General features: G+C 34.8%; 2 protein-coding genes across 3 annotated transcripts in view; both read left to right on the top strand.

Moving 5' to 3' along the window:
* Positions 1 to 10,662, top strand: part of LOC105317144 (multiple epidermal growth factor-like domains protein 6) — a 23,777-nt gene extending 13,115 nt beyond the window's left edge. Inside the window, exons 17-33 of the mRNA XM_066071440.1 lie at positions 8 to 148; positions 702 to 839; positions 1,040 to 1,180; positions 1,734 to 1,871; positions 2,738 to 2,875; positions 3,076 to 3,216; positions 3,770 to 3,907; positions 4,774 to 4,911; positions 5,112 to 5,252; positions 5,806 to 5,943; positions 6,144 to 6,284; positions 6,839 to 6,976; positions 7,843 to 7,980; positions 8,847 to 8,984; positions 9,185 to 9,325; positions 9,879 to 10,016; positions 10,652 to 10,662. Of these exons, the coding sequence (XP_065927512.1) occupies positions 8 to 148; positions 702 to 839; positions 1,040 to 1,180; positions 1,734 to 1,871; positions 2,738 to 2,875; positions 3,076 to 3,216; positions 3,770 to 3,907; positions 4,774 to 4,911; positions 5,112 to 5,252; positions 5,806 to 5,943; positions 6,144 to 6,284; positions 6,839 to 6,976; positions 7,843 to 7,980; positions 8,847 to 8,984; positions 9,185 to 9,325; positions 9,879 to 10,016; positions 10,652 to 10,662 (2,237 nt within the window). The remainder of the gene's footprint in view (positions 1 to 7; positions 149 to 701; positions 840 to 1,039; positions 1,181 to 1,733; positions 1,872 to 2,737; positions 2,876 to 3,075; positions 3,217 to 3,769; positions 3,908 to 4,773; positions 4,912 to 5,111; positions 5,253 to 5,805; positions 5,944 to 6,143; positions 6,285 to 6,838; positions 6,977 to 7,842; positions 7,981 to 8,846; positions 8,985 to 9,184; positions 9,326 to 9,878; positions 10,017 to 10,651) is intronic.
* On the top strand, positions 10,663 to 16,699 carry LOC117692237 (uncharacterized). 2 transcript variants are annotated; one of them, XM_066075898.1, is made up of 6 exons: positions 10,663 to 11,354; positions 12,369 to 12,464; positions 13,069 to 13,846; positions 13,960 to 14,508; positions 14,943 to 15,183; positions 15,299 to 16,697. In XM_066075898.1, exons 3-6 carry the CDS (start codon positions 13,070 to 13,072, stop codon positions 15,790 to 15,792), a joined length of 2,061 nt encoding a protein of 686 aa, XP_065931970.1. In that variant the 5' UTR covers positions 10,663 to 11,354; positions 12,369 to 12,464; position 13,069; the 3' UTR covers positions 15,793 to 16,697. The 2 variants fall into 2 exon arrangements, with proteins under 2 accessions (XP_065931970.1, XP_065931971.1); XM_066075899.1 differs by lacking the exon at positions 12,369 to 12,464 and having other exon boundaries at positions 15,299 to 16,699.

Below are 16,699 nucleotides of genomic sequence, written 5' to 3'. Positions count from 1 at the left end.
TTTGCAGAGTGTCCTGTCGGATTGTTTGGGTACAATTGTCGTGAGAATTGTAGTATGAACTGTGGAGTTCCGGGGAAATGTGACAGGGTCACGGGAGAGTGTAGGGGAGGGTGTCAGCCAGGATGGAGAGACCTCCAATGTAAAATCAGTAAGGTTTTTTTCTGTGCTGTTTTGCGAATTTGTGCATGAGATCAGTAATTTAGATAAGTCTCAAAATAGTTCTCATAAATGAAGACATTACACCAAGAGTTTACTAAATACATTGCTTGGCTTTTTTAAACAACCATGTGAGGGAGGGTATATCGACCAGGATTGACCTCAAATGTGATACAAGTAACCACTTTTTCTTGCATTTTGGAAACGATCGGGATGACGTTCCAAATCGTGTTTTCACAACCGTAAAACAAGCATGTGTTTCAATAAAAAGACAATGAGTTCAAATATTGGATAGATTTATTTTCTTTTTTCAGGTGTGCAATAAATTTGTATCATTGAAATTTTATCATGATTAACTCATTGTGTAGAATTATGTATGGAATTTTCATTCAAAGCTAGGTGAGGTGCAATATTATAAATGAATGATTAAAAAAAGCAACATGCACATTAGACAGTATCTTTCTTTTTTAAAAACACAAAAAGGGGGAAACGACATTTAATGTATTGCACACTTCGCAACAATCATTTGATTATAATCTCTACAGAGTGTAAGGCGGGTGAATTTGGTCAAAACTGTACCGAGTCCTGTGGGAACTGTGTACAGAATGAAGCCTGCCACCATGTCAACGGCTCCTGTCTTAATGGATGTGATGCAGGATATGAAGGAACTAACTGTACACAAGGTAAATCAATTCAAACGGGTAATTTTATTCCAAAGAAAATGGCACTTTTTGGGTCACATGAGTAACTCAGTCACTGTAAGTTATGCTACTGGTACCGTTTACAAGTTGAAAAGGGCGAAAATAACATGGGGCGTAAAAAATCATGTGTACTGTATACGATCCTGTTGTACTTAGTACACTTCTGTCTTTTCATTTTGCAGAGTGTCCTGTCGGATTGTTTGGGTACAATTGTCGTGAGAATTGTAGTATGAACTGTGGAGTTCCGGGAAAATGTGACAGGGTCACGGGAGAGTGTAGTGGAGGGTGTCAGCCAGGATGGAGAGACCTCCAATGTAAAATCAGTAAGGTTTTTTTCTGTTCTGATTTGCGAATTTGTGCATGAGATCAGTAATTTAGATAAGTCTCAAAATAGTTCTCATAAATGAAGACATTACACGAAGAGTTTAATAAAAACATTGCTTGGTTTTTTTAAACAACCATGTGAGGGAGGGTATATCGATCAGGATTGACCTCAAATGTGATACAAGTAACCACTTTTTCTTGCATATTGGAAACGATCGGGATGGCGTTCCAATTCGTGTTCTCACAACCGTAAAACTAGCATGTGTTTCAATAAAAAGACAATGAGTTCAAATATTGGATAGATTTATTTTCTTTTTTCAGATGTGTATTAAACTTGTATCATTGAAATTTTATCATGATAAACTTATTGTGTAGAATTATGTATGGAATTTTCATTCAAAGCAAGGTGAGGTGCAATAATATAAATGAATGATTAAAAAAAGCAACATGCACATTAGACAGTATCTTTCTTTTTTGAAAAAACAAAAAGGGGGAAACGACATTTAATGTATTTTACACTTCGCAACAATCATTTGTTTATAATCTCTACAGAGTGTAAGGCGGGTGAATTTGGTCAAAACTGTACCGAGTCCTGTGGGAACTGTGTACAGAATGAAGCCTGCCACCATGTCAACGGCTCCTGTCTTAATGGATGTGATGCAGGATATGAAGGAACCAACTGTACACAAGGTAAATCAATTCAAACGGGTAATTTTTATTCCAAAGAAAATGGCACTTTTTGGGTCACATGAGTCACTCGGTCACTGTAAGTTATGCTACAGTTTTGTTTTTGGATGCAAAAAGTTTATTGAATCGAACGATCCTGGAATATTGTAAATGGTTTCATAAGCCCTGTAATTATAATATGCACATGGATATTCATTGTAAAAGCCACACTGCAGTTAATCAGGTGACCGATAAGGCCTAAAGGCCTCTTCTGTACATATATAATTTTTAAATTGACTATGTATGCACGGTCACTAAGTTTTTTTTGTTTATGTACATGTATTATGTATTATTTCTGTTTTGCAAATTTGTGCATGAGATCAGTAATTTAGATAAGTCTCAAAATAGTTCTCATAAATGAAGACATTACACCAAGAGTTTACTAAATACATTGCTTGGCTTTTTTAAACAACCATGTGAGGGAGGGTATATCGACCAGGATTGACCTCAAATGTGATACAAGTAACCACTTTTTCTTGCATTTTGGAAACGATCGGGATGACGTTCCAAATCGTGTTTTCACAACCGTAAAACAAGCATGTGTTTCAATAAAAAGACAATGAGTTCAAATATTGGATAGATTTATTTTCTTTTTTCAGGTGTGCAATAAATTTGTATCATTGAAATTTTATCATGATTAACTCATTGTGTAGAATTATGTATGGAATTTTCATTCAAAGCTAGGTGAGGTGCAATATTATAAATGAATGATTAAAAAAAGCAACATGCACATTAGACAGTATCTTTCTTTTTTAAAAACACAAAAAGGGGGAAACGACATTTAATGTATTGCACACTTCGCAACAATCATTTGATTATAATCTCTACAGAGTGTAAGGCGGGTGAATTTGGTCAAAACTGTACCGAGTCCTGTGGGAACTGTGTACAGAATGAAGCCTGCCACCATGTCAACGGCTCCTGTCTTAATGGATGTGATGCAGGATATGAAGGAACTAACTGTACACAAGGTAAATCAATTCAAACGGGTAATTTTATTCCAAAGAAAATGGCACTTTTTGGGTCACATGAGTAACTCAGTCACTGTAAGTTATGCTACTGGTACCGTTTACAAGTTGAAAAGGGCGAAAATAACATGGGGCGTAAAAAATCATGTGTACTGTATACGATCCTGTTGTACTTAGTACACTTCTGTCTTTTCATTTTGCAGAGTGTCCTGTCGGATTGTTTGGGTACAATTGTCGTGAGAATTGTAGTATGAACTGTGGAGTTCCGGGAAAATGTGACAGGGTCACGGGAGAGTGTAGTGGAGGGTGTCAGCCAGGATGGAGAGACCTCCAATGTAAAATCAGTAAGGTTTTTTTCTGTTCTGATTTGCGAATTTGTGCATGAGATCAGTAATTTAGATAAGTCTCAAAATAGTTCTCATAAATGAAGACATTACACGAAGAGTTTAATAAAAACATTGCTTGGTTTTTTTAAACAACCATGTGAGGGAGGGTATATCGATCAGGATTGACCTCAAATGTGATACAAGTAACCACTTTTTCTTGCATATTGGAAACGATCGGGATGGCGTTCCAATTCGTGTTCTCACAACCGTAAAACTAGCATGTGTTTCAATAAAAAGACAATGAGTTCAAATATTGGATAGATTTATTTTCTTTTTTCAGATGTGTATTAAACTTGTATCATTGAAATTTTATCATGATAAACTTATTGTGTAGAATTATGTATGGAATTTTCATTCAAAGCAAGGTGAGGTGCAATAATATAAATGAATGATTAAAAAAAGCAACATGCACATTAGACAGTATCTTTCTTTTTTGAAAAAACAAAAAGGGGGAAACGACATTTAATGTATTTTACACTTCGCAACAATCATTTGTTTATAATCTCTACAGAGTGTAAGGCGGGTGAATTTGGTCAAAACTGTACCGAGTCCTGTGGGAACTGTGTACAGAATGAAGCCTGCCACCATGTCAACGGCTCCTGTCTTAATGGATGTGATGCAGGATATGAAGGAACCAACTGTACACAAGGTAAATCAATTCAAACGGGTAATTTTTATTCCAAAGAAAATGGCACTTTTTGGGTCACATGAGTCACTCGGTCACTGTAAGTTATGCTACAGTTTTGTTTTTGGATGCAAAAAGTTTATTGAATCGAACGATCCTGGAATATTGTAAATGGTTTCATAAGCCCTGTAATTATAATATGCACATGGATATTCATTGTAAAAGCCACACTGCAGTTAATCAGGTGACCGATAAGGCCTAAAGGCCTCTTCTGTACATATATAATTTTTAAATTGACTATGTATGCACGGTCACTAAGTTTTTTTTGTTTATGTACATGTATTATGTATTATTTCTGTTTTGCAAATTTGTGCATGAGATCAGTAATTTAGATAAGTCTCAAAATAGTTCTCATAAATGAAGACATTACACCAAGAGTTTACTAAATACATTGCTTGGCTTTTTTAAACAACCATGTGAGGGAGGGTATATCGACCAGGATTGACCTCAAATGTGATACAAGTAACCACTTTTTCTTGCATTTTGGAAACGATCGGGATGACGTTCCAAATCGTGTTTTCACAACCGTAAAACAAGCATGTGTTTCAATAAAAAGACAATGAGTTCAAATATTGGATAGATTTATTTTCTTTTTTCAGGTGTGCAATAAATTTGTATCATTGAAATTTTATCATGATTAACTCATTGTGTAGAATTATGTATGGAATTTTCATTCAAAGCTAGGTGAGGTGCAATATTATAAATGAATGATTAAAAAAAGCAACATGCACATTAGACAGTATCTTTCTTTTTTAAAAACACAAAAAGGGGGAAACGACATTTAATGTATTGCACACTTCGCAACAATCATTTGATTATAATCTCTACAGAGTGTAAGGCGGGTGAATTTGGTCAAAACTGTACCGAGTCCTGTGGGAACTGTGTACAGAATGAAGCCTGCCACCATGTCAACGGCTCCTGTCTTAATGGATGTGATGCAGGATATGAAGGAACTAACTGTACACAAGGTAAATCAATTCAAACGGGTAATTTTATTCCAAAGAAAATGGCACTTTTTGGGTCACATGAGTAACTCAGTCACTGTAAGTTATGCTACTGGTACCGTTTACAAGTTGAAAAGGGCGAAAATAACATGGGGCGTAAAAAATCATGTGTACTGTATACGATCCTGTTGTACTTAGTACACTTCTGTCTTTTCATTTTGCAGAGTGTCCTGTCGGATTGTTTGGGTACAATTGTCGTGAGAATTGTAGTATGAACTGTGGAGTTCCGGGGAAATGTGACAGGGTCACGGGAGAGTGTAGTGGAGGGTGTCAGCCAGGATGGAGAGACCTCCAATGTAAAATCAGTAAGGTTTTTTTCTGTTCTGATTTGCGAATTTGTGCATGAGATCAGTAATTTAGATAAGTCTCAAAATAGTTCTCATAAATGAAGACATTACACGAAGAGTTTAATAAAAACATTGCTTGGTTTTTTTAAACAACCATGTGAGGGAGGGTATATCGATCAGGATTGACCTCAAATGTGATACAAGTAACCACTTTTTCTTGCATATTGGAAACGATCGGGATGGCGTTCCAATTCGTGTTCTCACAACCGTAAAACTAGCATGTGTTTCAATAAAAAGACAATGAGTTCAAATATTGGATAGATTTATTTTCTTTTTTCAGGTGTGCAATAAATTTGTATCATTGAAATTTTATCATGATTAACTCATTGTGTAGAATTATGTATGGAATTTTCATTCAAAGCTAGGTGAGGTGCAATATTATAAATGAATGATTAAAAAAAGCAACATGCACATTAGACAGTATCTTTCTTTTTTAAAAACACAAAAAGGGGGAAACGACATTTAATGTATTGCACACTTCGCAACAATCATTTGATTATAATCTCTACAGAGTGTAAGGCGGGTGAATTTGGTCAAAACTGTACCGAGTCCTGTGGGAACTGTGTACAGAATGAAGCCTGCCACCATGTCAACGGCTCCTGTCTTAATGGATGTGATGCAGGATATGAAGGAACTAACTGTACACAAGGTAAATCAATTCAAACGGGTAATTTTATTCCAAAGAAAATGGCACTTTTTGGGTCACATGAGTAACTCAGTCACTGTAAGTTATGCTACTGGTACCGTTTACAAGTTGAAAAGGGCGAAAATAACATGGGGCGTAAAAAATCATGTGTACTGTATACGATCCTGTTGTACTTAGTACACTTCTGTCTTTTCATTTTGCAGAGTGTCCTGTCGGATTGTTTGGGTACAATTGTCGTGAGAATTGTAGTATGAACTGTGGAGTTCCGGGGAAATGTGACAGGGTCACGGGAGAGTGTAGTGGAGGGTGTCAGCCAGGATGGAGAGACCTCCAATGTAAAATCAGTAAGGTTTTTTTCTGTTCTGATTTGCGAATTTGTGCATGAGATCAGTAATTTAGATAAGTCTCAAAATAGTTCTCATAAATGAAGACATTACACGAAGAGTTTAATAAAAACATTGCTTGGTTTTTTTAAACAACCATGTGAGGGAGGGTATATCGATCAGGATTGACCTCAAATGTGATACAAGTAACCACTTTTTCTTGCATATTGGAAACGATCGGGATGGCGTTCCAATTCGTGTTCTCACAACCGTAAAACTAGCATGTGTTTCAATAAAAAGACAATGAGTTCAAATATTGGATAGATTTATTTTCTTTTTTCAGATGTGTATTAAACTTGTATCATTGAAATTTTATCATGATAAACTTATTGTGTAGAATTATGTATGGAATTTTCATTCAAAGCAAGGTGAGGTGCAATAATATAAATGAATGATTAAAAAAAGCAACATGCACAATTAGACAGTATCTTTCTTTTTTGAAAAAACAAAAAGGGGGAAACGACATTTAATGTATTTTACACTTCGCAACAATCATTTGTTTATAATCTCTACAGAGTGTAAGGCGGGTGAATTTGGTCAAAACTGTACCGAGTCCTGTGGGAACTGTGTACAGAATGAAGCCTGCCACCATGTCAACGGCTCCTGTCTTAATGGATGTGATGCAGGATATGAAGGAACCAACTGTACACAAGGTAAATCAATTCAAACGGGTAATTTTTATTCCAAAGAAAATGGCACTTTTTGGGTCACATGAGTCACTCGGTCACTGTAAGTTATGCTACAGTTTTGTTTTTGGATGCAAAAAGTTTATTGAATCGAACGATCCTGGAATATTGTAAATGGTTTCATAAGCCCTGTAATTATAATATGCACATGGATATTCATTGTAAAAGCCACACTGCAGTTAATCAGGTGACCGATAAGGCCTAAAGGCCTCTTCTGTACATATATAATTTTTAAATTGACTATGTATGCACGGTCACTAAGTTTTTTTTGTTTATGTACATGTATTATGTATTATTTCTGTTTTGCAAATTTGTGCATGAGATCAGTAATTTAGATAAGTCTCAAAATAGTTCTCATAAATGAAGACATTACACCAAGAGTTTACTAAATACATTGCTTGGCTTTTTTAAACAACCATGTGAGGGAGGGTATATCGACCAGGATTGACCTCAAATGTGATACAAGTAACCACTTTTTCTTGCATTTTGGAAACGATCGGGATGACGTTCCAAATCGTGTTTTCACAACCGTAAAACAAGCATGTGTTTCAATAAAAAGACAATGAGTTCAAATATTGGATAGATTTATTTTCTTTTTTCAGGTGTGCAATAAATTTGTATCATTAAAATTTTATCATGATTAACTCATTGTGTAGAATTATGTATGGAATTTTCATTCAAAGCTAGGTGAGGTGCAATATTATAAATGAATGATTAAAAAAAGCAACATGCACATTAGACAGTATCTTTCTTTTTTAAAAACACAAAAAGGGGGAAACGACATTTAATGTATTGCACACTTCGCAACAATCATTTGATTATAATCTCTACAGAGTGTAAGGCGGGTGAATTTGGTCAAAACTGTACCGAGTCCTGTGGGAACTGTGTACAGAATGAAGCCTGCCACCATGTCAACGGCTCCTGTCTTAATGGATGTGATGCAGGATATGAAGGAACCAACTGTACACAAGGTAAATCAATTCAAACGGGTAATTTTTATTCCAAAGAAAATGGCACTTTTTGGGTCACATGAGTCACTCGGTCACTGTAAGTTATGCTACAGTTTTGTTTTTGGATGCAAAAAGTTTATTGAATCGAACGATCCTGGAATATTGTAAATGGTTTCATAAGCCCTGTAATTATAATATGCACATGGATATTCATTGTAAAAGCCACACTGCAGTTAATCAGGTGACCGATAAGGCCTAAAGGCCTCTTCTGTACATATATAATTTTTAAATTGACTATGTATGCACGGTCACTAAGTTTTTTTTGTTTATGTACATGTATTATGTATTATTTCTGTTTTGCAAATTTGTGCATGAGATCAGTAATTTAGATAAGTCTCAAAATAGTTCTCATAAATGAAGACATTACACCAAGAGTTTACTAAATACATTGCTTGGCTTTTTTAAACAACCATGTGAGGGAGGGTATATCGACCAGGATTGACCTCAAATGTGATACAAGTAACCACTTTTTCTTGCATTTTGGAAACGATCGGGATGACGTTCCAAATCGTGTTTTCACAACCGTAAAACAAGCATGTGTTTCAATAAAAAGACAATGAGTTCAAATATTGGATAGATTTATTTTCTTTTTTCAGGTGTGCAATAAATTTGTATCATTGAAATTTTATCATGATTAACTCATTGTGTAGAATTATGTATGGAATTTTCATTCAAAGCTAGGTGAGGTGCAATATTATAAATGAATGATTAAAAAAAGCAACATGCACATTAGACAGTATCTTTCTTTTTTAAAAACACAAAAAGGGGGAAACGACATTTAATGTATTGCACACTTCGCAACAATCATTTGATTATAATCTCTACAGAGTGTAAGGCGGGTGAATTTGGTCAAAACTGTACCGAGTCCTGTGGGAACTGTGTACAGAATGAAGCCTGCCACCATGTCAACGGCTCCTGTCTTAATGGATGTGATGCAGGATATGAAGGAACTAACTGTACACAAGGTAAATCAATTCAAACGGGTAAGTTTATTCCAAAGAAAATGGCACTTTTTGGGTCACATGAGTAACTCAGTCACTGTAAGTTATGCTACTGGTACCGTTTACAAGTTGAAAAGGGCGAAAATAACATGGGGCGTAAAAAATCATGTGTACTGTATACGATCCTGTTGTACTTAGTACACTTCTGTCTTTTCATTTTGCAGAGTGTCCTGTCGGATTGTTTGGGTACAATTGTCGTGAGAATTGTAGTATGAACTGTGGAGTTCCGGGGAAATGTGACAGGGTCACGGGAGAGTGTAGTGGAGGGTGTCAGCCAGGATGGAGAGACCTCCAATGTAAAATCAGTAAGGTTTTTTTCTGTTCTGATTTGCGAATTTGTGCATGAGATCAGTAATTTAGATAAGTCTCAAAATAGTTCTCATAAATGAAGACATTACACGAAGAGTTTAATAAAAACATTGCTTGGTTTTTTTAAACAACCATGTGAGGGAGGGTATATCGATCAGGATTGACCTCAAATGTGATACAAGTAACCACTTTTTCTTGCATATTGGAAACGATCGGGATGGCGTTCCAATTCGTGTTCTCACAACCGTAAAACTAGCATGTGTTTCAATAAAAAGACAATGAGTTCAAATATTGGATAGATTTATTTTCTTTTTTCAGATGTGTATTAAACTTGTATCATTGAAATTTTATCATGATAAACTTATTGTGTAGAATTATGTATGGAATTTTCATTCAAAGCAAGGTGAGGTGCAATAATATAAATGAATGATTAAAAAAAGCAACATGCACATTAGACAGTATCTTTCTTTTTTGAAAAAACAAAAAGGGGGAAACGACATTTAATGTATTTTACACTTCGCAACAATCATTTGTTTATAATCTCTACAGAGTGTAAGGCGGGTGAATTTGGTCAAAACTGTACCGAGTCCTGTGGGAACTGTGTACAGAATGAAGCCTGCCACCATGTCAACGGCTCCTGTCTTAATGGATGTGATGCAGGATATGAAGGAACCAACTGTACACAAGGTAAATCAATTCAAACGGGTAATTTTTATTCCAAAGAAAATGGCACTTTTTGGGTAACATGAGTCACTCGGTCACTGTAAGTTATGCTACAGTTTTGTTTTTGGATGCAAAAAGTTTATTGAATCGAACGATCCTGGAATATTGTAAATTGTTTCATAAGCCCTGTAATTATAATATGCACATGGATATTCATTGTAAAAGCCACACTGCAGTTAATCAGGTGACCGATAAGGCCTAAAGGCCTCTTCTGTACATATATAATTTTTAAATTGACTATGTATGCACGGTCACTAAGTTTTTTTTGTTTATGTACATGTATTATGTATTATTTCTGTTTTGCAAATTTGTGCATGAGATCAGTAATTTAGATAAGTCTCAAAATAGTTCTCATAAATGAAGACATTACACCAAGAGTTTACTAAATACATTGCTTGGCTTTTTTAAACAACCATGTGAGGGAGGGTATATCGACCAGGATTGACCTCAAATGTGATACAAGTAACCACTTTTTCTTGCATTTTGGAAACGATCGGGATGACGTTCCAAATCGTGTTTTCACAACCGTAAAACAAGCATGTGTTTCAATAAAAAGACAATGAGTTCAAATATTGGATAGATTTATTTTCTTTTTTCAGGTGTGCAATAAAGAACAAGGTACACTTAGTATATTATTTTGGCCTATGAAAATCATAAAAAATGAAGCAGCAGCTAAACTGCCATCACCCCTCGAAGTTAAATCTGGACAACCCCCGTGCTTGAAACATGCATGGGAAATGGCGCCAAAACGTCACATATCAGAATTATAAATTCCAAACTTAACCTGGATTTCACTTTTTTGCAAAAAACTACGAATTTGTACACACGTATGTAAATATTTTGATATGTGCACAGGCAACGCGATAGATAATACTTGTATATGTCAAAGCTATTGCAATTACTAGTCGAAAAAAACATATTTCGTAAATCGCGTTTGCTGTGCTCATAGTGAAATTTAAACATTTGTCATTTCCGGAACAAGTCCCGTGGCTTATATTTTTAATGAAAAATCGCCAAATTATGTACCATGGGATCTACAATTGCTGCATTTCAAGTACAAATGTAGCAATAATCCAAATTTTAAAAATATATTTGATTAAATAAATGCAAAATCGTAATCATTGTAATTCGGAATTTTTAATTTCGTTCGGCGGTTTCTGTCGTAGCGTACCAGACGACAAGTTCGACAATCGCAATGAATAGATTGAATGAATGACGGTGCAGTGATTGACGGAACTATGTTCATTATCGATACGTAGACATATTCAACACAACTGATGTACCACTATGGGATTGTATTAGGTAAGGATTGATTGGCGATCTTATGAAAACAAGGAAAGCAACAAAATGCATGTTAATCCGAGATTCCTCTGACTTGCAACCCTGACCCGACGCCGCTAATTTTTTTGGCGTGTGTTGTAGAGATGGGGATAAAAATCAAACAAACTAGTTGTCACTGTATAAAGATATGTCATTTTGCATGTCCCTTTCACCAGAGACATAAATAACGTCTCTGCTTTCACGTAACAGGCCTATCTGCTTTTGGAAATAAGATAAAAATATTTTTTTTCTGTAGGCCCAGTGATGCTATTTTTGATGTGTATTTATGAATATATTCATGCAAAACTATCAGGTGTGAAAGCACGTATTAAGGCATATGTGGCATGTTTCTGCTAGGCATAAGGGAAACTGCCCAACCACATATGCAGTAGCCAAATCAAGACTATTACATGTAACTTTGACCAGAATTTGCAATATGACAATCTACAGATGCGTACTATCGATATTAATGCTACATTTATCGCATGATTGTGAGGAAGATACAGAGATTTATTCATCCAGGGAAAATCATATTTCTCGAGGGCAATGCCCAAAGGAAATATGGTTTTCCCTGGATGAATGAATCTTTGTATCTCCTGAATGTTTATGCAATAAATTGTTTATTATACCGAAAAAACAGGTGATTATATAATACACTGGGTTCTAAAGGGTTTTATGCTATTGCAAAGCAATAACGTAGTAAATGTTACATGTAACTGATTTCTTTCTGTTAGTTTTCTGATATAAAAGGTATTTGTACAATTATTTAAGAAGAATTTTAATCATTTGAATCCATCGTATGCATGCTCATCCTCAGGATTTTTCATATGAATGGAATAAAAAAAACAAAATCAAAAAAATAGTTATCTTCACTTTTGCCACACATAATCTATAATTACAGTATTATCACATTTCAACTGAAACTGTAAATGCTAATAAATATGAACAGATGTTTGAAGCCATGTAAGTAATTGTACATTTTTCTACATTCTACAGAAATCGGATGTTCATGTTTGTGTGACTTTACCAGTGTTCAGAGGTCAGATTAAGTTTATTTCCATAGTGATGATGAAGAAATAGCAATAAACAGAGGTACGATAAAATAACTTAATAGCAGTTATAATTTAATACCTGCAATCCTTTATAATTTTACCATTTATTTTATATTATTTAAAAACCGGTATTAAGGTTTCTCCATCCAGCTTGATAAATGTTATTAAAGCAACATAAACTAATGTATAATCATAATGCAAAGATAAAGTCTATTCTAATATAATGGAAGAAAAAATCATTTTTGGGGGGAAAATATGAAATTTAAAAACTTTGCGCAAGTCAATGAAAATATTAGTTCCTGTTGGACTAGAACCCAATATCTTGGGGTCCAAAGGATTGGCAGTCAGATGACTAACCTTTGGAACTGTCAAGTAATACACTTGAAGTGGTCAATATTTTACATGTACCGGTAGCTAGAACCATATGTTGAATTTGCATGTTGTAATGCACTTCTAAAAAGTACAGGTCACTGGGTGTGGAGGAACCTTAAAGATATTAAATTGAATTTCTTTAAAAAATTTCTACAGAAAGTTCTTTCATCATTGCAGATATTAAATGTACATCTGTCATATACATGTAGCATTATTATACTTGTACAGTAATGTGATTGTGTGTGATTAATGACTTTTTAATATATTTTTAGAATGCCTAAGTTCTACCCCTGCTTGCTGTGCTCCAAAAGAACATCACAACAGGACAGATACAGGATAAAGAAGGAGCATGCAGACTTCATCAAGAGAAGACTCCGTATGGATGTTTCTGATGACAGCATGCTGTGTAGGAAATGTCGTCACATGTGTGAAACAAAATCGACAAGAGATTCTATTTGCAACAGCCCTGAGCCAAACAAAATACAGAAAACATTATCAAAGCAGAGTATGAAGAGCCCTCCTTCAGTAACACTGTCCATCCCAAGTACTTCTACAAGTCATGCCAACTGTGTAATATGTAAAAAGCCAGGGCCAAAGCTTGTTGTTGTTCCTGAAAACACTCGTGTAAATGTATTCATCCAAAAAGAAACATTTGTTCCACCTGGTTCTAGATGCTGTCCTAAACATATATCTGATGGAGATCTCAACACTGAGGCATTGCATCTGTTGAAACAAACAAGTTCTGTCTCCAATGTCAACAGGACCACCATTGTTGGAGTTTTAAAACAAACCAGGGATGTAGCAATCCAAAATCAGAACAAGAGACTGAATTTTGATGATCCACATGGAATGCAAAATGAAGATTACTACAATCTAACAGGTGTTACAAAGGATCAGTTTGATGAATTGATGACGTACTTGGTGGAGACCAACTTAAGATCATCCAAGAACAGAAGTACTAGAACATGTGTAGCATTATTGTTGACGAAACTTAGATGTGGTTTAAGTAATCAACTACTTGGAACCTTATTTGGCATGAAAAAATGGCAGGTATGGACATGTTAAGTGAGACAATACATTTAAGATTTCTTATTATACATAAAAAATAAAAACTCGTACGTGATTAAATGTACATTAATTGAAACTGGGTTTTCTATTTCCAGGTTCGACGTGCTGTTATATCTGCGAAAAATGCTTTGATGGAAGATTTTGTGCCAAAGCATTTGGGGTTCTCTCACATATCAAGGGAGGATGTCATTAATCACCATACTCGTCCCCTTGCCAAGGAACTTCTATGCAGCATGTCAGATAATCCAGTCATTCTTGTACTCGATGGGACTTATGTATACCTCCAAAAAAGCGGAAACTTTTCTTTCTCACGTCGTTCCTACAGCACCCACAAACACCGGCCATTAGTTAAACCGATGATGATTGTATCAACTTCTGGATATATAATTTCTGTATTAGGTCCCTATCTGGCAGATTCCAAAAATTCCGATGCAAAGATCTTAAGTCACATGATCCAGACAAATGTAGAGGACATTAGGAAATGGGTAGAAGAAGACGATATTTTTATTGTCGACAGAGGTTTCAGAGACGCAGAAGCTTTGCTTGATGACTTGGGGATACATGTTGAAATGCCATCCTTTCTGACTCGTCATTCAAAGCAACACTCAACAGAAGAAGCCAATTCAACCAGATTTGTGACCAAGGTACTTGTACAATATAACATGCCACAATATAATACTGATTCAATTTGTTTATGTTGTTGCAGGTCACCTTTTTAAAATTTTAAGCTTAAAATGTTATTGATGTGTTTTAGTACTGTATCATATAGTACAGATGTGTTGTGAATCCAAAGCTTAAGATATAACAAACTTTTCCTTTTAGTTACATTGCACTACAGTAAAACTCATATTTATTTCAAACACACATATAGGGATTTCTTGGATATAACGAGGTTTTTATTTGAGTCCCCAGCACTTATTTTTTAAAAAAAATTGTTATACGTATATTACGATTAATGGATATAACAGTGTGAAGTTGTTGCCCCTACGACTTCGTTATAACCGAGTGTTACTGTATATTTAATTTGCATGCATGTGTATTATATATGCATATTCATAGTATGTGTTGTGTGTTACAGCTTAGATGGGTTGTCGAGTCAGTGAATGGCAGGCTCAAGACATGGAATTATTTGAGCAGGACCATCCCCAATACACAGATACCACATATTGGCGATTATGTCCGCATAGTAAGTGCAATCTGCAACAAGTTTAGACCAGACTTAAGCACTGGAATTGAGGAGGAAGATGTTGCCATGGCTGCAAAAATGCGATTTCTTGCAAACGGAGTGAATGAGTTAAAGGATTATGTTGAGACAAGTGGTGAGCATCATCTTGAATCTTGATTATGTTTTCTCACAAGGTTTTGGCAGGATTTTCAAATATAAAAATTGGTTGAGAATAAATTGAACTTCTATTTGAAAATAATATTTTTAAGGTTTAGAGAAGCGGAGCATAAGATGGAAGAAGATAGACTCCCATGATGTAGTCTTCCCTCATTTGACAGAGGAGGAAATACGCCAGTTAACCTTAGGTGTGTACCAAATAAGATTGGCAAAGTCATATGCATATGAACATTTTATGGAAGGAAGGTATGAAATTTTCATCAGTGATGACTTTGATGGAATCCTGTGTGCCAAGATTCAAAGTAGACACATTTCCGCAAAGAAATACTTACTCTGGATAAGACATGATGATATCAGTATCAAATCTTGGTTTTGCAAATGTAAAGTTGGTACAAGAGTTGTGGGCATGTGTGCTCATATTACCAGTGTGATTTGGTTCTTGGGTCTTGCTCGTCATGAGGAAAGTGGTGTCTGTGGTGTGCGCGATTGGTGTAGTTCTGTTGAGGATGCTGCTGCACTCCCAATTGATGAATCAGAAAGTGAGGAAGAAAATGAAGAAAGATGTTTCATAACAGAAGAGGAGTGAATTTCAAAGTGACTCATCAGTCAATAAATCAGTCAACAAAACATGTTTGGTAGGAGAATTTTTCTGAAATTTAGTGTATGATATCTGTAAAAATTAGTGATGATTACAAAGTACCTGAATGTGTATATTGCTGTTTTGAGTTCATACCTAAATGCAAGTATATTGTTGATTGATTTATTTGTACAATTATTTTGATTGCAATTTAAGATTATAAGCAAATCAATTTATGACAAAGTTGCAATATCAAATGATTTATTGTATGAATATTGACAACCATTATATAAAACCATATATGTGTAAAATAAGAATGTCAGAATCACATTGTCTAGAGGCTTATTTAGTAATGACATGCTCTTTGATTTCTAGCTGTATAAAGTATAATGGATGTGCTTTTCAATAATTGATATTGTATGTATACAACAAATATTGTTCAAACGCTGTATACATTTTGTTCATAATTGTGTCTCATTGAAATGAAATACATGTATAGGGATAACCTAATTTTCTTTTACCCCTCTATTTATATGCTTGTTTATCTTTTAACTTGTAAAGTATGCTACTCTCATAAATACATAGCATATCTTTACTATAAAATTAAAAATATTTTAAAGTTAAACATTTTCAAAGCAATTCATATCAATATTGCCTATTTTTGGGCATTGTACCACTGTATTTGAGATCAAACTGTAAAAATGAACAATGTGTTATACTTTGAAAAAAATATTTTAATTAAACCTCCATGGAGTCCAAACCACTATCATTTTATTTTAGTTTTGTTTTATTGTGGTTAAAATCATTGCATGTAATAATTTAAACCAATACTTCACACCAGCTTTCATTGAATATTATTATTGACAAATGTTAAAAAAGTAATAGGAAACTTTGTATTTAAGTGCATAAAGGTCAA

The sequence above is a fragment of the Magallana gigas genome, chromosome 2, assembly GCF_963853765.1.
Source record: "Magallana gigas chromosome 2, xbMagGiga1.1, whole genome shotgun sequence".
Classification (NCBI taxonomy): domain Eukaryota; kingdom Metazoa; phylum Mollusca; class Bivalvia; order Ostreida; family Ostreidae; genus Magallana; species Magallana gigas.
The sequence above is the reverse complement of the archived record's forward strand: the minus strand, read 5'-3'. Positions and strand labels throughout refer to the sequence as shown.

What these genes read in the sequence shown, in the direction of transcription:
- LOC117692237 (XM_066075899.1), top strand. Translation starts at nt 13,070, where the DNA reads ATGCCTAAGTTCTACCCCTGCTTGCTGTGCTCCAAAAGAACATCACAA. An exon ending in TTGGCATGAAAAAATGGCAG is followed by an intron (nt 13,847 to 13,959) that starts GTATGGACATGT and finishes TTCTATTTCCAG; the next exon opens with GTTCGACGTGCTGTTATATC. An exon ending in CAACCAGATTTGTGACCAAG is followed by an intron (nt 14,509 to 14,942) that starts GTACTTGTACAA and finishes TGTGTGTTACAG; the next exon opens with CTTAGATGGGTTGTCGAGTC.